The sequence below is a fragment of the Dromiciops gliroides genome, chromosome 1 (assembly GCF_019393635.1).
Source record: "Dromiciops gliroides isolate mDroGli1 chromosome 1, mDroGli1.pri, whole genome shotgun sequence".
NCBI classification, from domain to species: Eukaryota; Metazoa; Chordata; class Mammalia; order Microbiotheria; family Microbiotheriidae; genus Dromiciops; species Dromiciops gliroides.
Window position 1 is genome coordinate 72762941 of NC_057861.1, and position 11778 is coordinate 72774718.

The following is an 11778-nucleotide window of genomic DNA, read 5'->3' on the forward strand; positions in this document are numbered from 1 at the left end:
CCACCCCCAATAGCTCTCCCTCTGATTCCTCATTCTCGGCTCCCCTGTCCTTATCTCTCCACTTTTCTTTTCTTTTTCTTTCTTTCTTTTTTTTTTTGGCCAGGCAATGAGGGTTAAGTGACTTGCCCAGGGTCACACAGTTAGTACATGTCACGTGTCTGAGGCTGGATTTGAACTCAGGTCCTCCTGAATCCAGAGCCAGTGCTTTATCCACTGTGCCACCTAGCTGCCCCTCCCACTTTTCTTAGGTCAGCAAATCCTGGTCCCACAAACCAGGACATATCTAGTCCACAGAGAGAGGGAAATGACCAGGAGGCATAGGAGTGGGGAATGTATGACTAATGCTAACCTCCTCCTTCTTGTCTAGAACTTTTGCACCAGAGGGCTGATGAGGAGACAGCTGATGCTGAAGGCTTTACTGGGCTTAGCTTTCATGGGGCTGTTGCTGTTGCTGGTAGATCAACAGTGGAGTTCCTGGATATCTTCAATGTATCTGTGGTCCTCATCCCAGAAAACCCCCACTGAAGACCCTCTGGATCTCTCTTCAAGGAAGTTTGAGGCGCAGGCTGAGATACGACATCCCTTAGACCTGAGGTACCCTTATCCCTACCCCTTCCTGATCAACCATCCTGACAAGTGTGAGGGTCCCAGAGGTGCCCCCTTCCTGCTCATGCTGGTGATGACCCAGCCCCAGAATGTGTGGGTACGCCAAGTCATCCGGGAAACATGGGGCAATGAGACCTTGGTTCCTGGTGTGGTCATCTTCTGCCTCTTTGTTCTTGGCCTGCCCCAACCCCTCTTTGCCCAGGAACTTCAAGTTCTCCTAGAAAGGGAGGACAGGAAGCATGGGGATCTCCTCCAGGTGGGCTTGCTGGATACATACCGCAACTTGACTCTCAAGGTCCTCATGGGGCTGGAGTGGATGGCCCAGTACTGTCCTACTGCCCAGTATGTGCTCAAGGTAGATAGTGATGTCTTTCTCAACCCCAGGTACCTAGTACAGAAAGTGTTGCAGCCTAATGGACCCCTTCGACCTGACTTCATCACAGGCCACATCTACAGAAACACAGCCCCCATGCGGAGACAAGGTCACAAGTGGTACATGCCCCCAGAGCTGTATTCCCATGACAAGTATCCAGACTATTGTGCAGGGCCTGGCTATGTGATGTCTGGCTCCCTGGCCCTCAGGATCCTGTCTGTAGCTCAGAGGGTCAAAGCCCTCTACTTGGAGGATGTTTTTGTGGGGTTGTGCCTGAAGTACCTTGGGGTAAAGCCCACACCTGCTCCCCGAAATACCTTCTTCACATACCAGAAGAAGTATGACCGTTGTACCTTCCACCGACTTGTCCTGGTTCACCACTTCCAGCACCAAGAGATACTACAGATATGGCCGGACTTCCTGATAGCCAGCACCACCTGCTAAATGGGACAATGGATAGAACACTGGGCCTGGAATCTGAAAGACCTGAGTTCAAACCTGATCCCAGACTAGGAAGTCACTTAACTTCTGTTTGCCTCAGTCTTCTCAACTGCAAATGAAGATAATAATAGAACCTACCTCCCCTGGTGGTTGTAGGGGGAAAATGAAGTACTATTTGTTAATTGCTTGGCACAGTGCCTGGCAATAATAGGTACTTAAAACATGCTTATTTCCTTCTTTCTTTCCTATGGAATGAGAGTTTAGAAAAAATGCCCCCATATCCCCTCCCCCACCTTGCCCCAGATAGCTAGAAAGAGAGAGTGGCCACTAGTCCCATCCCACAGGGTTTTCCAGCCCTATAGCCCTGTGATTTCATGGAGTTAAGTGTCCACTCAGGCCCTTTTCTCCTTCAACCCCATTTAGTGGACTCTTCAGAGTTCACTGTTTCAGGAATTCAATGGGTTCTTTCATCCTCTATGGGATCTGAATTGACCTCCAGTCCTCAAGTGCCTTTCCAGGTCTGAAAAGACAACGTGGTCTGTGGACAAAGCACTGGATTTTGAGTGAAAACCTAGTTTAGAGTCCCACTTCTGCTCCTTTCCACCCATGACCATCCTGGTTTCCCTCTCAGACTTAGTAGTCTTGTCTACAAATAAGGTAGGTTTGAAGCAAAACAGAAGCTAAGTAACTTCCTAGCCTGAAACCAGATTTGAACTCAGATCTTGCCAATTCCAGGTCTAGCATGCTATCTACTGTCCCATTTGGCAGGTGAGGCAGCTAGGTGGTGCAGTGGATAAAGCACCAGCTCTGAAGTTGGAAGGACCTAAGTTCAAATCTCACCCCTGACACTTATTACCTGTGTGATCCTGGGAAAGTCACTTAACCCCAATAGCCTTAAACATCCGGAACCATCTCCAGTTGTCCTGATATATATCTTGCCACTGGATCGAGATGACTCTGGAGGAGAGTGAGGTTGTTGACCTTGCATAGCCCTCCCTCACTTAAATCCAATTCACTGCAAGTTATAACATTACCCTGATGTCATAGTCCTCTTCAAGAAATGGAGGACAAATAACAACAACAACGACAATAAGAACAACAAGGTAGGTTTGAAACAACTGACTTCCAAGGTTATTCATAGCTTTCCTCTGATATCCAGCAAAAACAAATAAATGAACAAACAAAAGTCCAAATCCTTGTGCCTTTCTGGATTCTTTATGGTGAGAATTTTGTTAGTTTTCTGTTAAGCTGGTCTACATACAAAGCATAAGGGATACAAACTAATTTCACTTGTGTACAGATCTGTTTTATTAGCATTAATTAAAAGGAGCTAAGATTCACTGTTAAATATCATATCCATGAACTTCTTATATACTTAGATAATTTTAGTCAGAAAAGCTTTGTATTAGAATGAGGGTAAGATAGCTAGATAGCTGGCTAGGTAGGTAGGTAGATTGATAGATCAATAGATTGATTGATAGATAGATGATAGAGACAGATAGATGGATGGATAGATACATACATACATACATACATACATACATATATACATAGATTGTTGTAGGGTTAGGAAGTTGAGTCTTCACATATTACAGTCTGCCCAGGAACTGGGGTTGGCTACATTACGTCAGCCTGCCACTTGACTTATTTTCATATTTAATCTTAGCACCTTGAGCTCTAGGGCAATGGAAGAACTTGCTGGTATGTTTTCTTATTAAAAAATAAAGCCTTGGGGCAGCTAGGTGGCGCAGTGGATAGAGCACCGGCCCTGGAGTCAGGAATACCTGGGTTCAAATCCAGCCTCAGACACTTAACACTTACTAGCTGTGTGACCTTGGGCAAGTCACTTAACCCCAATTGCCTCACTAAAAAAATAAAATAAAAATAAAATAAAAATAAAGCCTCAACATATCTCCCAATTAATCAACTAAGCTCAAAACTTTCCACTTAGTTCATCAAACACTATTAATTTAACATACTGGAAAAGATATCCTTTCTCAATAGTAGTTAATCTTTTCTTTCATAATAATAACAACATTTCTGTCTATTTAAAGGTTTGCAATGTACAATATAATATACATTTTCTTATTTGATCCCTATATCCCTATAACCTTTGAGGTTAACATCATATCTATATTATAATACCTATAATAATAAGTGCCTATTATTATCCTCATTTTATAAATGAGGAAACTAAGACTGAGAAAGGTAAAGTGACTTGCCCAGGGTCATACAGCTTGTAAGTGTCTGAGACAAGATTTGTACCCAGGTCTTCTTGATTCCCAGACTACCCAGTGTTCTCTCCATTGTGCCACCTAGCTACCTCTATGTTATATCTTTGAAAGTTACCAACTATGATTTATTAGCAATGAAATCTATAATATAACAACAGGTAATTATTTGTGTACAATATTTTAGCTGTGTCAAAGTAACTACAGATGAATTCTCTTCCTTTCTGAAAACAGTCTCATACCATCTGGCATGACCAGACAGTGGAACAGTCAGAACACACATAACATTTATCAATTAAGTTCACCATCTTATGTGGACACAGTTAGTGGTATCCCAAAACAATTATAATAGTAACATCACAGATCACAGATCACAACAGATTCAATAATAGTGAAAAATGCATGAAATATTGCGAAAAAGAACAAAATGTGACACAGAGACACAATGTGGGGACATGCTATTGGGAAAATGGTGCTAATAGACTTGCTTGACACAGGATTGCATGTGTATATATGTGTGTATAAAACACTAACTTCAAAAGCTGCAGGAGCTATAAAAACTGTTACTATCTGTTTAGGAAGGAGAGAAACTTTATGTTATATATAGCTAGGTATTGCACCTACATCTCATTTGTATAAAGAACTCCCAGGCTAAGGAACTCTCTCTGTCATGTAAGATGAGAATTTCTCTGAACTTTGAGAGTTAGAAGGTTTTCTAGAGCCCTAAGGGGTTTTAGGGCTAGTGTTACACAGACAGTGTGAGTCAGAACTTAAGTCTGAGTTTTCCTGGCTTCTAGGGAAGAGGTTTATCCACTATACCATGCTGTCTCTGGGAGAGACAGAGACAGAAAGAGACAAGAGCAAGTGAGAGAGAGAGACAGAGAGACAGACAGAGACAGAGAGGGAGAGAAAGAGGTAGGTGATGGCTGTGACCTACCTCACAGTTTGAGATGCTGCTAATGTATAAATTTCTACTTGTAGAAGGGGAGCTAAATAATGTATCAAATGTATTTTATTATTCTCATCGTGGTTATTATTACTGCTATTATTACTATTATTTATTTCATACTATAACTGCCAATACAATCCCTCATCATGGGAGACTATTCCTAAGTAAGAGAAACTTTTGTATTAAAGTATGTTTTATTCTTTGAAAGTTTTTTTCTAATTAAAGTTTTTTTTTTCAGATCCATATCCTCTCCTTTGCACCTTCCTACCCTGAAATGGAGAAAACAAGAAAAATAAACCCTATTACAAATGTAATAGGTTTTGTGAGATCCTTAAGATCCCTTCGTGATTGCCAAAACTGTGAGATTTAAAATTGGACATATGAGCATTAAACTCCTCCTTTTAACTTTTCCCTTATATATCTCCCAGACCACTAAGAAAAAGAAGCCTCTGAACTTTAATCAGTGAGGGATTAGTTTTTATTGTTTGGGAATTAACTATACAACAAAAGGTGATACCAATTAGGGAAATAGGAAAGTAGAAATACAAATGAATAATCTTAGATCTAAGCTTAGTCTATATTCCTTTATAAAACTCACCGAATCCCAAACTGCCTGTCAGGCCGAGAAGCAGCACCGAACACCAAACACGTGTGCTGCTACGGCTAAGCTGAAAAGCCAAAGAGACTGAACTTCCCTTCCACCCTCAGTTTTAAGCTGGCGTGCTGGAAGCTTGTCATGGACTCCACCCCAAAAGGGAAGTCCTTCAAAAGCCACTTTAGTAGCATGCACTCAACTCTCAAATGATTCAGCTAAAACTTCCATTTTTTACCACAGTTTGTCATGCCAGGGTGGGAGTGGGGATAAGCTCCCACTCTCTGTAAAATGCTCCGATGGTGTGCGTCTCAAATAGCCTCTGACAACCGAAGCCCAACTCCTGGCCTTCTTGTGGAGGAACTGTTTCCACTAACAGGAGAAGGGGCAAAGGCGAGTCACCAGCACCTTAAAACCTGTCGCTTCGGGCAGGTGGGGCACGTTAGCCTTGGCAGGTAACCCGCCTAGGGGAAGGAAACCCTGATTTTAAACCTCCGCTGCCTTGCAGCTATGCCCATATATGGGAAAGGCTTCGGAGTTAACCCAGAGGAAAAATCAGGAGTCGGAGTCCCTTAGGCAGTTGGATGTTGGACATCACATCCCTCTGGCAACTCCTGCAGCTGCACCGGTGCCAAACTGTATTGGCTCTGCCTCTACTTTGGATCCACCAATGTCACAGAGAGGGAAAACCTGCTGCATGGGCAACAGCTTGTTTTCCATATTAATCTGCCCAGGCCAGCGCCCTGGAGAGGATACTCCAGCTACTCCTTATGGGGTAGATACAACATGGGATGTGGCAGTTACTGGTTATAAGTCACTGAGGAGCTGCGGCTCCCACATTGGACTATACAGCCACACTGTGGCCTGTGGCTCTTCAAGGCACTGATCCATGGTCGTCTGCAACTGGTGGAGGCCCACTACTACTACTACTACTACTACTATAACAAATGTATATAGTCAGGGGAAGCTAGGTGGCACAGTGGATAGAGCACCCACCAGCCCTGGAGTCAGGAGTACCTGAGTTCAAATCTGGCCTCAGACACTTAATACTTACAAGCTGTGTGATCCTAGGCAAGTCACTTAACCCCAATTGCCTCACTAAAAAAAACCCAAAAAACAAAACAAATGTATATAGTCAAGCAAAACATTGGCCATCAAAATTTTGTATGTATGTGTATGTATGTATATATTTAATATAATATAATATGTTTACATTTCTATCTGTACTTCCTTCACCTCTCTATAGGAGGTGGATAGCATGTTTCACCTTGAATCCTTGGGAATTGTATTTGGTCGTTGTGTTAATTAGAGTTCCCCAAGTCTTTCAAAGTTATCCTTATAATGTTTCTGTTAATGTATGAATTGTTTGCCTGTTTCTGCTCATCTCATTTTGTATAAGTTCATACAAATCTTAACAAGTTTCTCTGAAACCATTCCCTTTATCATTTTTTTCCACAGTACTCTATGACATTGATATACACCCCAATTGATTGGTTCCCTCTCAGCTTCCAATTCTTTGCCAATACAGAAAGAACTGCTATAAATATTTTTGTATATATGGGTCCTTTTCCTCTTTCCTTGATGTATTTGGGGATATCTCTGGGTCAAAGGTTATTCACAGTAGAGTAGCTTTGGGGGGCATAGTTGCAAATTAATTGTTTTTCAGAATGGATGAACCACTTCACAGTTCCACTAATAGCCATTAATGCACCTGTTTTTCCTGAATCCTTTCTAGCATTTGTCAATTTCCTTTTTTTTTTGGTCAACTTTGCTAATCTGATGGGTGTGAAGTAGAAGCTCAGAATTGTTTAAATTTTCATTTCTCTAGTCATCAGTGATTTAGAGCATTTTTCATATGACTATTGATAACTTAGATTTCTTTCTCTGAAAACTGCCTATTCATATCCTTTAACCATTTATCACTTGGGAAATGTATGGTTTATTCATTATTGTAAACCTTTTTGCTTGTGTATTGAGTTAATGGTTGTCTCTGAAGCAGTGTTGATTGCATCCTCATCAATGTATTTATAAAATGTTCAAGACTTTTTTTCTTTTTTCCTAACTTCCTCAAAAGGTTTTGTAAACCACACACACACACACACACACACACACACACACACACACACACACACACACTCATATATACATACTGAAATAAAAGTAGCCCCTGTCAAGCTTGTTATCATATTTATTCATATCTGAACAGACTACCCAGCCTTAGATAACTACTTTCCAATGCTATTGTCTATATTATCCTCAGATTAATTGTGGGGATCAGTCTACCATATGTACTCCTCCCTCCAAACAGCAAGTACCTGCAATTGAGGCCACTAAGGGTCAGACACCTGTCACAAATACAGAAAAGACTGTCCATGAGCTAGGCTCATGTTTTTTAGTCAATTAGCATTCAAAAAAAAAGACTGGGGGTGGCTAGGTGGCACAGTGGATAAAGCACTGGCCCTGGATTCAGGAGTACCTGAGTTCAAATCCGGCCTCAGACACTTGACACTTACTAGCTGTGTGACCCCGGGCAAGTCACTTAACCTCCATTGCCCTGCAAAAAAAAAAAAAAAAGACTGTTTGCAAGTGTCAGAAATGTGTGTATGTGCGTATACATATATACACACATATATGTATGTAATATATGTATGTAATATATCTCTGTGTGTGTGTATAAATCCTGCTGATAATGCTTCAGAGCAGCAGGGAAGTTTTGACCTGTTAAGCCATGTTCAACGATTTACCAGGAAAACCAGGTAAAAAGCATTCTGGGCATATGAACAGCCAATGATGTGGCATGGAAACGAGATGGAGTGCCATGTTTGAGGAACTTCAAGGAGGCCGGTGTGGATAGATCATAGAGTATGTGGAAGGGAGTAAAGTGTAAGAAGGTCGGGGGTGGTAGTGGCAGGACTCACATGCAACAGTCATTCCCTGGCCCCCACTGCCACAAGTTTAGGTCTGCTGCATTTCACCCTTCCCCCAGGGTTCTCTAGTACCCTTAGAAAATATAAGTGAAGGATGTATCTCATTTCTGCCATTGACTCAAAAATCCCACCAAATGTGTTCCCTCATTTTTAAGGGTCCATAAGCACCCTAGTTCCCTTTAACCACAAAACAACCACTTTACTTTAACAAGGGAATATTTACTTCAAAGAAATAGCCAGAACAAACATATAAACTTATCCCTTACCACCTGGAGGGGGGAAATGATTTCCCTACACACCTTAGTCTCTGGGAGAGGAGGAGAGGAAAATTAGGTTCACAGCTTAACTCACTTCCCATATAGCACCAGTCTCACCAAGTTCCAAGTACAAAGATCCCACTGGACTTGCCTCCCAAGACCCTAGCTTCTTGGGGCTTCCCTGCAGGACTATCAGAAACATCCACCCTGGAATTCTGGGCTCCAATGTCCCCATCTCCTACTCCCTGGTTTAGGATTCCATGCTGTGTACCTACAACTGAAAACAATAAAGGAGACAAGACCAAAATCCTAAGGCCGTTTCTTGGGGCTATGAGGCCTAAGGAGAAGGGGAAGGTAACCTTTTCTCACACAGTTTACTGTATGGTGCCTCATCTACAAGGGAATGGATCCTTTATGCTGACAAATGCCACCAAAAACAGAAAGTGACTTTGCCTGAGTCAGGTAGAATGAAAGCTATAGATAATTTGGATTATGCCGCCAATGGAAAAAAGCTGCTTCCAACCATGTGGCATCCCAATATAGAATGTTTTCTCCCAGAAGTAGGTAGGTCCCTGGTATATCCTTCATGGGTGTCTCCATCTTAGATAGTCTAGACATGTAACAAAGCACCATTATATTTAATGCCAAAAAGAAGAGTTTATGGGTTCTTTTCATTTTAATTTTTTCCAATTACATATAAAAACAATTTTAACATTCATTTTTTTAATTTAAAATTTTGAATTTTCTACTTCCCTCTCTCTCATCCCCGCCCCCCATTAAGAAGGAAAGCAATTTGATTATACATGTGCAGCCATTTAAACATATTTCTGTATTAGTCATGTTGTGAAAGAAAATACAGACAAAAAAGCACAACAAAAATAAAGTTTAAAAAAAAAAGGATGTTTTACTTCAGATTCCATCCATTCTTTTTCTGGAAATGGATAGCATCTTTCATCATAAGTCTTCCAGAATTGTCTTGAATCATTGTATTGCTGAGAATAGCTAAGTAACTCACAGTTGATCATTGTACAATATTGCTATTACTGTTGTACACTGTTCTTCTGGTTTTGCTCACTTCACTTTGCATCAGTTCATGTAAGTCTTTCCAAGTTTTTCTGAAGGTATCCTTCTCATCATTTTGTAAAGCACAATAATATTCCATCACAATCATATGCCTCAAGTTATTCAGCTATTCTCCAATTGATGGGCATCCTCTCAATTTCCAATTCTTTACCACCACAAGGAGCTCCTATAAATATTTTTGTCTATATAGGTCCTTTTCCCTTTTGTTTTTTACTCTGAGATACATTATGCATAGTTGTATAGCCCTTTGAGTATAATTCCAAATTGCTCTAAAAAATGGTTGGATCAGCTCATAACTCCACCAACAGTACTCTAGTGTCCCAATTTTCCCATATCCTCTCCAACATTTGTCATTTTCCTTTTCTATTAGCCAATATGATAGTGTTATGTGGTACCTCAGAGTTGTTTAATTTGCATTTCTCTAATCAATAATGATTTAGAGCATTTTTTTCATATGACTAGAGATAGCTTTGATTTCTTCTGGAAACTGTTTGTTCAGACCCTTTGACCACTTATCAATTGGGGAATGACTTGTATTCTTATAAAATTGAATCAGTTTTCTTTATATTTGAGAAATGAGGGCTTTATCAGAGAAACTTGATGTAAATTTTCAGAGTTATGATTACTGTGCTGGGAGTTTTCATTTTGGGATCTCTTTCAGGAATTGATCAGTGGATTCTTTCAATTTTAATTTTATCTTCTGGTTCTATGATAACAGGGTAGTTTTCTTTGATAACTTCTTTTTTTTTTTTTTTTTGGTGTGGTAATTGGGGTTAAGTGACTTGCCCAGGGTCACACAGCTAGTAAGTGTCCAGTGTCTAACTGCCCCATGATAACTTCTTAAAAGAAGATTTCTAAAAAAAAAAAACAAAGAAAAAGATTTCTCGCCTCTTTTTATGTACCATGGCTTTCAGGTAGTCCTATAATTTTTCTTAAATTGTCTCTCCTCAATCTATTTTCCAGGTCAATTGTTTTTACAATGAAATATTTCACATTGTCTTTCTTCTTTTTTTATTTGTTTGACTTTGTTTTATTGTTGCTTGATGTCTCATGGAGTCATTAGCTTCCAGTTGCCCAATTTTAACTTTTAAGGAATTCTTTTCACTGAGTTTTTATATTTCTTTCTTTTTCCATTTGGCCAATTATTCTTTTTAAGGTGTTATTTTCTTTAGTGAATTTTTGTACCTACTTTCCCATTTAGCTAATTCTGCTTTTTGATGATTTATTCTCTTCAGTGAACTTTTGTACATCTTTTTCCATTTGGACAATTCTGCTTTTTAAAGAGTTCTCTTCAGTAGATCTCGGTGCTTCTTTTACCTTTTGGCCTATTCTGTTTTTTAAGGTGTTATTTTCTTGAGTATTTTTGTGTCTCCTTTATCAGGCTGTTGACTCTTTTTTTCATAATTTTTTTTTGCATCACTCTCATTTCTTTTCCCAATTTTTCCTCTATTTCTCTTATCTGATTTTTAAAATTCCTTTTGAGCTCTTCCACGAATTCTCTCTGGGACTGAGACCAATTCACATTTTTCTTTGAGGTTTTGGATATGGTTATTTTGACTTTGTTGTCTTCTTCTGAGTTTGTGTTTTGATCTTCCCTGTCATCATAGTAACTTTCTACGGTCATATTCTCTCTTTTTTGGCTGTTTGCTTATTTTTTCCAGCCTATTTATTGACTCTTAACTTTATGTTAAAGTTAAGCTCTGCTCCTGGCTTGGAGGTGGCACTGTCCCAAGCTTCAGCTTTTTCATGCTGCTGTTTTCAAAGCTAATTCTGAGGGTCTGCAAGTTTTTAGTGCTTCCAAGATGGTATGATCTAAGGAGAGGTGTTCTCACTGTTCTCCTGGCCTGTGCTCTGCTCTCTGAGCTACCACAAGCACTCTTCTTCACCCTAGAACTGTGACCAGGGTTCTTGCCCCTCTGTTACCACAAGATCTTGTGTGCTAGTGCTACTTCTTGCCCTGGAACTGAGACCCAGAACTGCATATGGACAATGAAACCAAGTCCTGCACCCAGTGTCAGCAAATGGTCCCCTGTAATCTTCTTCTGACCAGTTGTCCAATTTGCCTACTATATGTTGGCTGAGTGCTCTGGAAACTGCTACTGCTGATGATGATAATTATGATGATTCAATCATCCCAAAGGCCTAATGCTGACTTGCTAGAATGCAGTCTGCACTGGACTGCACTCTACTATCACCCAGGGAGCCAATTAGCTTGTATCAATGTACAGTGACCCACCTCTACCTTCTCAAGGATAAAAATCCTTGGAGAGCTCTTTCTCTTCAGCAAGGTGGCCAAGCAGTGGGCACAGCATTGCGGAG

General features: G+C 40.5%; 1 protein-coding gene across 1 annotated transcript; it reads left to right on the forward strand.

Annotated features, from left to right (window-relative positions):
* The first annotated feature begins 388 nt into the window (after positions 1–388).
* LOC122734454 (beta-1,3-galactosyltransferase 2-like) lies at positions 389–1423 on the forward strand. Its single transcript, XM_043975292.1, has one exon. The coding sequence runs from the start codon at positions 389–391 to the stop codon at positions 1421–1423; it is 1035 nt and encodes a 344-aa protein (XP_043831227.1).
* Positions 1424–11778: the final 10355 nt, after the last annotated feature.

Bases quoted from the DNA above. Each gene is read 5' to 3' on its own strand.
- LOC122734454 (XM_043975292.1), top strand. From the start codon at position 389: ATGAGGAGACAGCTGATGCTGAAGGCTTTACTGGGCTTAGCTTTCATG.